The sequence below is a fragment of the Saccostrea echinata genome, unplaced genomic scaffold (assembly GCF_033153115.1).
Source record: "Saccostrea echinata isolate AGI-Se365-2 ecotype Australia unplaced genomic scaffold, CSIRO_AGI_Sech_v1 ptg000001l, whole genome shotgun sequence".
NCBI lineage: Eukaryota > Metazoa > Mollusca > Bivalvia > Ostreida > Ostreidae > Saccostrea > Saccostrea echinata.
In genome coordinates, this window is record NW_026889750.1 from 27,440,273 (window position 1) to 27,454,318 (window position 14,046).

The following is a 14,046-nucleotide window of genomic DNA, read 5'->3' on the forward strand; positions in this document are numbered from 1 at the left end:
ACATTGAATACATCACGAGGGAGTGTGTTAAGTAGATAGATTATGGGAAAACTTCACGAATTGACCAATAGTTAAATAGCACCTAGAGGGGGATATGACTATTGGTATTGCGATTGGAATAATGAATCCCGCATTTTTGTAATATGATGGCTTGGCTGTAAACCCGCTGTACGCCATTATGGTGGATTTTGTTTGTAAGGGCGGACCAAAAAGCACATTGCGAAACTCTTGAAAATAGATATGATCCACCATGATTTATGCTCTTAAGAAAAGAAGAGGATTAATGGTATTATTGAGTTATATTTTTGTGTACACATATTGCATTTTTATGTCGGGAATTACATGCGAAATTGAGATAGACGACGACATTACATGCGTTTTCCAGGGACGTGGCCCAGATCACGTGGTTTGTGATTATTGTTTAGTCTGTGTTTATCAACACTTTTTATGGTTAATTTAGAAGCTGCCATTGATTGACATGCAGTGGAATCGTGAAATAAATCATTGCTTAAAATGTACTAATATTTCTAGGTAATGATAAGCAGAAATCGATGCTTGTTTTACGTTTGTTTGGCATTGGATGAAATTAGGTCAATGAAAAAAGTCCATTTCCTGGACGCTAATTTCATGTGTAATGTATATTTATAGGAATATGGCAATGCTACGTTATTGTTTTACTTTTGTAGGTATTCACTAAAGGTAACTGTAAAGGATATGCTGGATGTACGGTTGGAGAATAGCCATTGTGAGATAATCCTAACCACATGCCATTGCATCAGGCAAAAATATTTCACCTCTATTGAAAGAATTCTGATATTTCCTAAATTTTAACAGTGCATGTCTGCTCCACTTTCCCTAAGAGTATGCTGTCTTGTTGCAATGGCGCCTGCACTCACTGATCCAGTGGCGACCCAGACGAAATTGAAAATAAAAGTCTTGGACCCATCCTTGAGCCTGCCAATAGGAAATCCTGTGGAGGTTGTGCACAAAGACAGCATTTCCATTCATAAGGGGGAACCAAACTGTAAAGTTACTCTTAATTCAGTGTTAAATTTGAAACAAATTGAGAACAGTATTCTTAAAACAGTTGGCCTTAATTCAAAGATAAAGCAAATCAAAATCATTCAGAAAGGTGCAAATAGGAAAGACACTGGGCAGTTGGGGGTGGTGCACAATAACGAACATTCTGGTGACCAGAAAATGAACCAGCCCTTGGAATCTGTGAATGGAATGCCGAAGGAGAATGGTTTAAAAACAGCAAATGAATTGAAAAAGTCCATTGAGTTGAACACACTAACAAATCTGAATGGTGATCATGATACCGTAAACCACACTTTGCAAAATGGAGACCAGGAACAAGCGTATACAGTGAATTCTGTACCAGACATGGTGACATCTGTTAATTCTGGAACGGAGGTAGCTAGAGATGATGTGTGTGATGGTGCAGATATTGACACTGAATTTGTTGACATTGAAAATGAGGAGACTGATCCTATTAAGTCTGAAAAAGAACTAAGTGAGGAGGTTAGTGAAAAACAGCATGTTTTGGAGAGAAGAGCAGACAGACTTCTGAAAAGATTACGGCGATTACAAGGACGTCAGTTAGAAACTCACATTAGAAATCAAACTGGAAGTTATGTTAGCTTCCTTCATCGCAATCTCCAGTCTGTGGCTCACAGATCAATGGGAATATCAGGTCCAAATTCAGAGCTGAAAGCAGAACTTTTGAAAAGTGAAGATGTGAAGAGTTTGTCCACTGCAGCCCTTGTAAATTTGGTGAGAAAAATTCAGTCCACACAAAATCAGGCTGCACTCAACAAGCGCATTGCCACGCAGAAGAAAGCAAAGGAGGAAAAGCCATCTCAAAGTGTATTGGTGATAGACGGTCAGATCTGCAAAGAAGCCAACCGTGTGTCTGGACAACTCCAAACCAACCTGAATCATATGCTCGACACCTTGGACTCTGACGCCACAGAGAGCAGCTCAGGAGGAGAAAGCTGTGATGAAGATGATGAATATGAAAGGGAAAGAAAAATCCCTCCACCACCATTGTAAGTGTACAAATATTAGAGTGTTATATCTACATCACTAGAGTGTTATCTGTAATTTTGTGTGTGTGTGTCTGTGTGTTGTTCAACTTTGTAATTTCACAGTCGTGAACATGATACTAAATATTATTCATGGTATGCTGGTATCTTTTCCTGTAAATTTGCCCACTCATGACTGAGTAGTTTTTGATTTTCAGGTTCAGAAATATTTATATCAAGCAACAAATCCATTGATGAAATTTTTTGGTTTTTAAACATAAAATGGCCTAGGATAGAAATTTGTTGCAAAAAAAACAGCATGAAATTAAGATCCCTTAAAAAATGGGTTTGTACAGTATAGTATGAAAGTTAGGTTTTGAGACATCCACTTTATTAGTGCCCACAGGATTTTATTCAATGCAGTGCTCTTAGTTCTCTTGCTGAAATTAACACTGGTCAGGTAGCTGAAATAGTATCTTCTGGAAAAAATTGTTTTCGGATGCTTAGGACAAATTTAAGCCACATTGCTAAAGAAATTTATGCTTTAAGCTATTTATAGAAATTTGGGAAATCCCATGGACAATATCAAAGTTCAAAAAATGTTACATTTTCATTTGGGGTGGAATTTTTTTGTCAGTTGTGCTTTTACATATGATTGGTGATATTAATATGAAACACAAAATAGGTATGCTATGTGTGCATGCCTTCATGAATGAATTTAATATAGATTGATTATAGTTGTATTTATACTTAGAAAGCCTTAACAAGGTTTTGTCTCAACAAAAATCTAATGAAATTGGAATGAAATATAATGAGAACACAGCAAATAGACTCTTTTTTTTTTTAATTTCTTCAGTAATTTTCTCAGGAAAAGAATTATGTATGTAGTACAAGTGGGATTTTTTAAAATTAATCAATAATAATGTTTTCATTTCTGAGGTTAACCATGCCAGCATTAAACCAGTGTGTGTACATATACAATATGTCTTCAGTTTGTTCATTACTATATTGAATTAAAGTCAATGGTGGGATCCTTAGCTTAAAAAAAGAAAAGAAAAAGAGATTTAGGGTGTTAGGTATAAATTACAACTGAGAAGATTGTATGATGTATGATTATACATTGTTCTTTAAAAGAAGTGAAAATCCATCCTGCATCCAAAAGCATTCTTTAGGAAAACAAAATCCATTTTGTTTTTGAATTAAGTATTTGTGAATGATAAGAGACATACTGCAAATAAGTATATTAATACTCATTTATCAAAAGTATATTAATCTATTATATATAGCAATAAGCTTTTAGTAGTCTATGTTTATATACTATATTTATTGAACACATGAAAAAAAAGATTGAACCACATAAGTCTGGGAGGAAAGTTGTAGCCATGCAAAGCATAGATATGATGAAGAAAATGATTATTGCATTGTGTAAGTGATGGGTAGAACAGTTGAAATATAAGAAGTAATAGGTGTACTTGCCGAGGGGAAAAATATGTATGAAAGACAGTTCATCTAGCAAGCAAGTCTGACAGTAAGTCATTTCTATGTATCTATCAGTATAAATAAGGAGGGTTGGAAGGTGGTGGATTCTTTATTTGCTGCCAGAAATCAATAATTATTGATCAGCACATTAGGAGTCAACCTTATGTATCTATATATTTATATACGTCATTATTGATCTGTGTGTGAGTTGCCAGTCTACCTTCAGGACTTATCAAGGAAAGTAATTGATACCTTTAGTCATCAGGTAAAATATAAAGTGTCACTTGTTTTTTTTTCTTTTGCCTCATTTACTTCCTTCCGTTTTTGGGACAAAGAGGTGTGATTTAATTGTTCCTCAGCATTTTTTTGAAGGACTTTTAAAAAGAAAACTTTAGAACCTGAACATAATGAATATGAATTATTTAGAGGTTGTATTGTTAGAAAAGGTTAACAAGAAATGACATATATTTGTTGAGTAGTCTATACCTTGATGACAAAAGCTGAGGTCTGGACTTTTTCACAAATTACAAAAAAAAAGAGACAAAAAAAATTCAGTTCTCATTATAAATATATTATGAATATAAATAATGTCTTTTTAAACAAAGAAAATGCAAAGTTGTCAGATTCTTTAATATTTGCAAGATTTCTTTTGTCAGAAGGGCTACCAATCTTTTTGTATGAATTGAATAAATATTGAGAGACATTACCTTCCCTGATTTTCTATTCACAGGGAATAGATTACTAGTTAAAATTAAGAATGAAATCAATATTAAAACATTTAATTTTTGCAGGCATCGCCGGGCGGAATGGAAGTGGGCATCAGACAGGGCAGCAGTGGCGTGTCGATGGACATGGTTACAAGCTCAAGTCTCGGATTTGGAATACCGAATACGTCAGCAAAGTGATATTCACAAACAAATTAGGCATAATAAAGGCAGCGTTGTTTTGGGTGAACCTCCCTCATTGGAAGAGCTAGGTGCACGCCTCAGGCAGGCTCGGGCAAATGGAAAACTATTATCTCCTATAGAAACCAAAATTGCTGATTTTGATGCAAAGAATGTATCAGGATCCCCCTGCAATATAGCTGCTGTTATGACCAATGTTAATCGTCAAGCAACAAAATTAACACAATCATTAGGAAACTGTTTAACACCTATTCAGTCTAATTTACTGACAGAGAACAAATTAAAAGATGGACAATGTAACAGTTTAAATGGTGTTGTCAATTCCACACATCCATCCTCTACAACAGAAGAAAACTTGTCTTCAGTGTTGCCAGGTCCTTCAGGTGATGCTTCGTCTGTTGAGCAGTCCCCACCCTCAGCCCTTCTAGATGCTACCTGTCAGGCTGCAAGATGTCGGCCTGTACGTAGTTATAGGAAGAGGAAATTGTTAAGGACTTCTGGCCTGCATCAGGTCTCTCGTAAGGCCGCACGTCTATCAACAGTGAAGTGTCACTGTTCGCCGCCTTTCTCTTCATGTCCCATGTGTGGGGGACGGTACAATAATTCACAGACTGTGGATGCCGATACCATGCCTGTTAATGAAAGAGTGTCCCTCCTTGATCCATCCTATCACCCAGTTTTGTCTTTCAATGAAGGTAACATTACAACTGGATTTCAGTCTTGCTTAAGCAGAGTAAGCTTGAGCAGACAAATGTTTCTTTTCAAACTAAGTTATTTTTGTAAATGTCTTCATTGTGTTGCTTTAGACAATGTCTGTCACATTTACTGAGCTATCGACTCAACCTTAATTAATTTTTGTTTAAGATCAATATGAACCTGTATTCCTTATGAATTCAAGACAACTGTTATTAATAACCTCTTTGCAAGTCAGTACAAGAACTATAATTGTGACATCTTAAGATCTGAATTAATTTAGAATTTAATATCTTGAAAGAGAAAATGTAGAGAGACATATAGATTAGCAAGACATAAAGTATAGATTTAAGCAATATTCTTATAATGCTTTTTCACAGTGTTTTTTGTTGCCTTGTGAATTAGAGTGAAATAATTAAATAGACTGAACTTAATGTAATAATCTTTAACTTGTTTTATTCTATCAGAAATTCCACTGACAATTCACTTTGAGGCTCTGCTGAAGAGTGGAGACTGGCAAAACAAACCACCACCGAAAGCTACAAAACTCCTGTCTACTGACAGAAAGTAAGTGGTTGGCTAGCTTAATAATAAGGATATTCAGTAAATACTTGTAGCTAGATTGGAGTGAGATCATGAAGAGGAAGGCAATGGAAAAAGTCTGAATAATGACGTCATTGTGTGTGTATGTATTGGTTGATAATGTTGCTATGTGTTGACTTTACTTGTAGACGACAAAAGCTGTTGGTACCTTCTGTACGAGGAAAAGTTAGAAAACAAACAAAATATGCAAAGGGTGCAGCTACAGCATTACTGGCTTCAGCAAGTAAGTGTCTTTTTAAGGACATACGCAACATAGTTTGAACTTTATTGACTTTTTCCATGGAGTTGAAGAGTTCGCAGTGATTTTTTTTTGGGTCAAAAGGCCACCGATATTCGGCTGTTTCCCCTCACAAAAATAAGCCATTTTTTCCCAATTATTAGTATATTTTTCCCAATTTCAAACATACGAAAATTATGTTTTAATTTTGAACAAAAGTCACTAAATTTACTGACAGAGTAAATACGTTTTTATTCTTCAAATCCATGTATATGCAGCGGATTTTTTTAATGAATGTGTAAAACAATGCAGATATCCATATAAGCAGATAAGTAGCTCATAATATTCTCAATGAATTGGTAACTAGTTCCCAGACACAAGTCATGTTGACATAATGATTTTGTTTTGACTGCCGTTATTACATAGAGGGTCAGGCTAATAACAGGAAATGGACAACACACAGGGTTTCACTAAAACCGGGAAAAAACAAACAGTAAAGACTGTAAACTTGATTATCAATATAAGACAGTTTACTAGATTATCAGTCTAAATGCTTGTTTATTTTTTTTTAATGAAATTTGACAAAGCAATTCCAAGAAAATAGAAGCTACAAGAGGAGACTAATATAAGCCATGTTCACATTCAATAAAATATTGATGTTAATTTTTTTAAAATGATTATTTTATGAATTTAAATCAAAATCAAAGTTAAAATCAAACAAAATATGTTGTTGTTACTTAGTTCGATTATTTTATGTATTTTTTAGCATTCTAATTTACTATCAATAATTTTTCCCAATTTGAGGAAAATGTCGCTAATTTTTCCCAATTCAAAAGGAGGGGGTGGTGGTTTAAAAAACAAAAAAAATCACTGGTTCGGATGCTTAAAGGAAGTGTATGCTACATTTTAAAGGTGCTTGGACACAGATTTGAAGTTAATATTTTCTCAAATTTTCTGTATAATTTCATGACTTATATGTTGCTATAGCAATTCATACTAAAATATAATAAAAATCTTATTTCATCTCATAGTTATTGAAACTTCAAATTTCTGAACGCGTTTGATTGACACATCCTTGCACTTTCACAAATTTTAATTTTATTTTTAATACTTAAGAAAAGTGGCAATTTTGTTGTGTATTAATGAAAAATATTAAAACTATAATCCAGAAAATTCAGAGTAGAAATGTTCAAAAGCAAAACCCACTTACAGTATTGTCAGTCCGTGCTCAGTGGTGTGTGCAGACTTTAACAATTGAACACACCTGGTGAATCGTAAACATTAATAATAACAGAGCTCGTGCCCTGTTTACAAAAACAGTTTACGTTTCACAGGTGTATTCAATTTGTTAAACTCTGTACACAACACTGAGCACGGGCTGACGATATTAGTGAGGGGGTTTGCTTTCGCACATTTCTACTCTGAATTTTCTGGATTATAGATGTAATGTTTTTCATTAATACACAACAAAATCGCTTCTTTTCTTAAATGTTAAGGATAAAGATAAAATTTGTGCAAGTGCAAGGATGTGTCAATCAAATGCGTCCAGGAATTCGTAGTTCCAATAATTTCCAGATAAAATAAGTTCTTAATTATATTTTCGTGTGAAATGCTATTTCAATATATAAGTCGTGATATCATACAGAAAATTTGAGAAAATATTAACTTCAAATCTGTGTCTAAGCACCTTTAATGTCTATATATGCTGTTCTACACTTCTTTTAAAAGAAGTTTGGATAAACAAAACATTTAGAAATATGTTTAGTAATTTTTGTATATTTTTCTTTGAATTATACAAGAATTTTCATCAATTGATATCTTTTCAAAACTCCTGGTAATGCATGCTGATTTTTTGTCTATGAACGTCTGATGGCGCTATAATCTTAAAATTAAAAATATCTTGGAAAATTATCAGTAGGTAAGGTACGTTGTGTATGTCCTTAAATGGTTATAATGATAGACATTAGGCATACACAAGATTAGAAAATAGATTTTAAGGATATTTCAAATAAGCCCTAATAGAAATAAGAGTTGGAGTTGAGAGTTCGGGGCTTATATGCAATTATTTTACAAATGGAAAAATTGATTTATTTGTAGCTTAAAACAAACATTTTTATGACTCCTTGTCAAAATGGTAAAACTCAAAACCAGACACTGAGACATCGGACATTCCGGTCTGGTGTAAAAAATGGTGAATTGGACCTGATGCACTATACATTTGGTCAGGTCCGTTGGTCCAATGCGATTTGGAAAGTCTGCTGTTGTAAATATTACAGCCTTTTAATTATAGTAATTTATTATGCTTAAATCCCAAAAATATAGAAAATTGGGCAATAAAATTATCAGTACTGATAATCAGTATCATAATCAGTGATGTTCCAACTGAAGGTCAATCATTATTTCCAGTTGATGTCTGATCATCATTTGTTTGAGTTTGATTGGAGAAAATTTGAAGGAAAAGAAGTCTTTATTTGTATGAACTTAATCTGAGAAAATTTATTTTCAGAGCTGCGGAATAAGTATGAGAGGAGGACTCCCACCAAAGGCAGACCAAGTCTGAAGTCAACCAGGAAAGTCTCGGATCTCAGAAAGAGAAGAATGACTGAGAGTCTTTCAATCGGTAATAGACTAATTTTAAAGATTGGTCAATACTTTTGTGTAGGTCAGTTAACAGTTTTAAATCAAGTCAATATGTTCTGTCTAGTTAACTCATCTGAGCTGAAGGCTCAAGTGAGCTTTTCTGATCAAAGAGCGTTCATTATGCTTCATTTGTCCGCGATGTGTCGTCTGTAAACTTTTCATCACATTTTCTACTTCTCTTGAACCATGGGGCCAATTTCAACCAAACTTGCCACAAAGTATCCTTGGGTGAAAGGTATTAAAGTTTATTCAAATGAAGGGCCTTGCCCTCTTTCAAGGGGAGATAATTAAGAATTAGTGAAAATTTTATGGCATCTTTTCAAAATCTTCTTCTCAATAACCACTGGGCCAGAAAAGATGAAACTAATGTGAAAGCTCTATTATATAGTGTAGCTATAAATTTGTTCAAATCATGAACCCCAGGATTTGGGCATGGCCACAATTGGTGATGTAAGCTTTACAAAGGAATATTAAAGAAAATCTTTAAAAATCTTCTTATCAAGAACAGCAAAGCCATGATTAATCATATTTATATGGAAACATCCTCAGGAAGTGTAGATTCAAATTACTTCATGTCTTGACTCCTGGGGTAGGGCCGGGACACACTTTACATAGGAATTTATAGGTAAAAATCTGTAAAAATCTTTTAAAGCCATGATTAATCATATAAAATTAATATAGAAGCATCTTCAGTTACTGTAGATTCAAGTTTGTTCAAATCATGACCCTCTCCCCTGTCCCTCCTGAGGTAGGATGGGACCACACATACTTAAACTTTTCAATACTGAACTGATTTCTGCTTTTCTCTAACCAAAGTGCTCAGGTGAGCAGTGTGAAACATGGACCTCTTGTTTAGTGTACAGTATTAGATCCTTTGTATAAATATGCTCTGTCTAGTTTAGTTAATTCATTTAACAGTGTTAAATCAAGTGGATAAGTTCTGTCATGCTCAGCTAACAGTATCTTGTGGATATGCTCTGTCTAGTTCAGTTAACAGTGTGGAATCTTGTGAAAATGCTGTACCTAGTTCAGTTAACAGTGTGGAATCTTGTGGATATGCTCTGTCTAGTTCAGTTAACATTGTGGAATCTTGTGAATATGCTCTATCTAGTTCAGTTAACAGTGTGGAATCTTGTGAATATGCTCTGTCTAGTTCAGTTTACAGTGTGGAATCTTGTGAATATGCTCTATCTAGTTCAGTTAACAGTGTGGAATCTTGTGAGTATGCTCTGTCAAGTTCAACATACAGTGTTGAACTTATGAATATGCTCTGTCTAGTTCAGTTAACAGTGTAGAATCTTGTGGATATGTTCTGTCTAGTTCAGTTTACAATGTTGATTCTTAACTAGGGATGTCAACGAGTAACCTGTACCTTAAATACTCATCAAAACGTCCAAGTATTGAATACTGAAACAGTGTTTTTAAGCCCAACAGAGTTTTGCAAGAAGAGTTTTATAGGAAATCTTGAGCTACTACACAATGATATACCATATTTATTATTTATACACAGCTCTTAAACAAGACAGTATGGATGATGGACAATTGTCTGGGCCTTCTGATTATGATGATGAGGATGAATATGCAAACTGTGGTCGTGATACTCTCCTGTCCTCTAGCGGGGCTTCAACTGGCTTCAGGGAACTGAAGGATGCTACCATGCGGAAAAGACGCTTGGAGAGTGCATATGATATTGACAACATTGTAATACCTTATAGCATTGCCTCAGCAACACGAGTGGTCAAATTAGAATACAAGGAAATTGTTACACCCAAGTATGTTGTTTTCTGCCTAATTGCTAATTCCTTACTAGGTAATACTGGCATTTAAATTGTTTGAAATATGGAAAGGAGATAGTGACATTGCAATTACTTGTTTTTGTTACAAGATAAATTTAGCTTATATTCTATCAGTAGCACTGTTTTTATTGATAAATTTAGCTTATGTTCTATCTGATGTACATTGTCCAACTGTCGGATTTTAAAATTTGCAGTTAGCGTATTACTGATGTAAGATTAGGATTGATTGATTGTGTGTTGTTTTACATCCCATTTGAGAATTTTTCACTCATATAGAGACATCACCATATACCGGTGAAGGGCTTCAAATTTTGACCTTTACTCGGCACTCAGGGCCATTGAGCAGTGAGGGAACTTTATCGTGCCAACGCCTGCCGTGACACGGGGCCTCGGTTTTTAAGGTCTCATCCGAAGGACCCGCAACTTTCACTTCAAAGTGCCGAGCGCATGGCGAAGGAACAGTTGCTACCTATTTTTAATCGACTTAGGTCTGTCGCGGCCGAGATTCGAACTCACGACCTCCCGATCATGGAGCGAGCGCTCTACCGACTGAGCTACTGTGAACGGTGTTTAAGGTTAGGATCCTGTGCATTAAGACAGGTAGTCTATCATACTAAATAAAGAGATTTTTTCAGGTGGAGAGATATTACAGAGAATTCTGAAGAAACAGACAATACACCAGAAGATACAAACAAGGAGTTAACAGATGAGGTAGACCTGTTAAATTTTCATACTCAAGATATCAAAGATTGGTGATATTTTATTTTTGATCTGCCTATTACTCTTTCTTTCTTTTTTCACAACTGTACCAGAACTTCTTAAATTGCACAAGGTTGAGATGTCATATTTAATCATGGTGAAGGCTTTATATTAAGCCAATCATGGATAGAAGTTAAAAAGATCAAAAACTGTCATTCTTGGTTCTACGTAAAAACTTCAGAAACACTTCTGCTGCTGCTGCTAAAGACTTGGATAAAGTAGATGCTTTCTTTTTTATATTGCAATATGAAGTGATCTCTTAGCAAGGAAAACTCATTTATATTTTTTTGTTTTGTAGACTGAGAACACATCAGATGAATTCTTTGCTGCAATGCATGATAAATGTGAAATCCAAGAAAGGAAGCGTTTCCAGTCTTTCATAAAGTATCCCAGTCGTCGCAGTCGAGGATCAAGAAATGATTCAGGACCATTGACTCCAGACACTGCATCTACTGATGTGTGTGTCCTCAATGAAGGCAATGACAGTGCCCAAAGAATTGATGATGATACTCGTCGTAGAAGCCAAACACTGTCCTCAAGTGGAGGAAGCCACACAAACTTAGCTGCATCACTGAGGGAGGAAGTGTTCAGACGGAGGAGTAGTTCTGCATCTTTAAGGAGGTCCAGTGTGAGTGTAGGCACGGATGATATAAGTATGGACATTGATGATGGAGAGTTGGTAGAACCCTGGCCTATCAGGTCTTTTCCACTTTCGGAGGAAGAGTATGAAGAAATGAAGACCAGTGTCTCCCAACCTGAAGTAGAAACATGTACCTACTTTACCCGGAATAAAATCTCAAGCAACTCAATTGTTGGACTCGATGAGGAGACCAGTGTTAGTGAAGGAACAACATTTGATGCAGTGGAGACACAGGTCAGTGTACCAGAATCTCCAAATAGCTCAGCTGGATCACACACCAGTGAAGATCCAAATGATCCGGAGTGGACTGTAGCAAATAGTGATAAATTGGGGGAAAAAAATTTAGTTCGACTTGGTCGTAGGTGATAAAAGTTAATTAATCAGAAAATGATCACGAAGATTAAACTGTTAGATATACATGTAGATGATAGATTGTTACATTTTCTTGTTTCTTTTGTCCTTTGATATTGTCCAGAGTTAAAGTGTGATATATGTTTGAATCACTTTTGATGGATAATTCAAGTTCAGTAGTGCTATAAAGGAAGACACCTTCGTTACGCATTGTCAAAGTGTGTTTTCTTTTTTTAAGATTTCTATTTGATTGTATGAAACAATTAAGGTTCACCAGTTCATTTAAAAAGTCACAGAATTTAACCCATCTTGCCTTAGAGTTGGATAAACAATTGGAACTATTATGTACCCATACTTAATATTTGTTGGTTGTGTGTATATATTGATACAAATTGTTTGGTTGAATATTTTATTAATTGTGCAAGATCTGTTTATTTTTCTTTTCTTAAGGACAGGGTTATCTTTTTGACAGGATAACAAATTTTTGCTGTATTGGGGTTTACTCAAAGGAAAAAGTTTCAAAAAAAAATCTCATTAATGGACGTGTCATTCATAACAACCACTTCTTCTTTGTTACTCCTGTTGTGTATATATATGAGTTATTTTGTAGCACACAGATTTTTGTATTATAATCGTGTACAGATTCTTTTTTATTGAAGAATTAAATGAACAAGTTGGCCTCATAGTGCTATAATAAACGTTTTTATGACCAATCATTCAACAAAATATTGCAATGATCACTATCAATCATGTAAGCCTGTCATGAATTAGATAATTTACATTCCATAAAAATTGTCCCATTTTTCAGTGCAGATTTATAAAAATCAAATACGTGTTTCGAAAGAATTTCCCAAATACCTATTCTCTATTTTTTAGAAGATTTTTTTAGGGCTATGTTTTATTCATCACTGCCTTTATAAATAATCATGTTACAGAAGAGTTGTCCTTCTTGATCTTGTTAAATCATGAAAGACATCTACAAAATTTTGAAATTCTAAGAATGTGGTATTTCAACACATTTTGTCAATTTTCTTTACCAGAAAATCTATTGTTTATGTGACAAATGTAATACTTGATCAATTATGCAGGAATTTTTTTATTCCAAGAGAATTAAATCTGTTGCATTTTCTTTAGTTATTTTCCATTTAGTTTTCAGTTCTAGTACTGTTATTTCTGGTGTACCAAAGTGATTGGATTTTTAGCTTAAGATCAAACTACTTCATTGGTATGTATGATGGCTTCTTCATGAAAACAAAATAAAAACAGAGAAAATCGTCACAGTCTTAGAATCTTTTTTAGAATCTTTTTATCTGAAAATAAAATAACATGCAGTTATACATGTAGTAGTATACATGCAAGGTCACGGATGTAGAAATCATGATTTTTGGCCTGCGAAGCCACACACTATCCTGTAGTGGAAAAAGCCACACAAACTTGACTTTATCACTAAGGGAGGTGAAAAATGTAACTGTTGCGTGAACTCGTTCCTGGCCCACTCTTTTGTTTGTTGAGTCACATCTACCAGTAGATTTCGAATGTCAAACATTTATTAGCATGCTCCCATATGTGGTATAGTGTTCCCAAAGGTTGGAATTTTTCCGTGATATGTTTCTTCAAAATATTTTAAAAATAAAATATTTATAGTTCCAGATCATTTTTTTTTTTTTTTATCAAATGACATTTATTTTTACTACTTTATGCAGTTTTCGTTTTCTTCGTATACATGTACTTCCGGTAAATTGCTTATGTTCAAATGGAGTTCTTTAAAAAAAACAACAACCCTATTTTAAACGTTTATTATGAAAGAATTTGCAAAACTAGCGATACTTCTGAAACACTGAGTATTCCACTGTCTACAACTGATTCATGTGGGACAAAATATTGAAAAACGGAAAGGAATTCAGCAGAGGGAAAGAGCTGGTAGGGTTAGGAATGA

The 14,046-nt window shown here is 34.5% G+C and overlaps 1 protein-coding gene across 1 annotated transcript; it reads left to right on the forward strand.

The window, feature by feature from the left end:
• Nucleotides 1–124: 124 nt before the first annotated feature.
• Nucleotides 125–13,386, forward strand: LOC133188474 (KAT8 regulatory NSL complex subunit 1-like). Its single transcript, XM_061323925.1, has 9 exons — nucleotides 125–286; nucleotides 687–2,051; nucleotides 4,298–5,106; nucleotides 5,572–5,671; nucleotides 5,836–5,930; nucleotides 8,431–8,544; nucleotides 10,075–10,336; nucleotides 10,996–11,071; nucleotides 11,418–13,386. The coding sequence occupies exons 2-9, from the start codon at nucleotides 838–840 to the stop codon at nucleotides 12,123–12,125; spliced, it is 3,378 nt and encodes a 1,125-aa protein (XP_061179909.1). The 5' UTR covers nucleotides 125–286; nucleotides 687–837; the 3' UTR covers nucleotides 12,126–13,386.
• The last annotated feature ends 660 nt before the right edge of the window (nucleotides 13,387–14,046 follow it).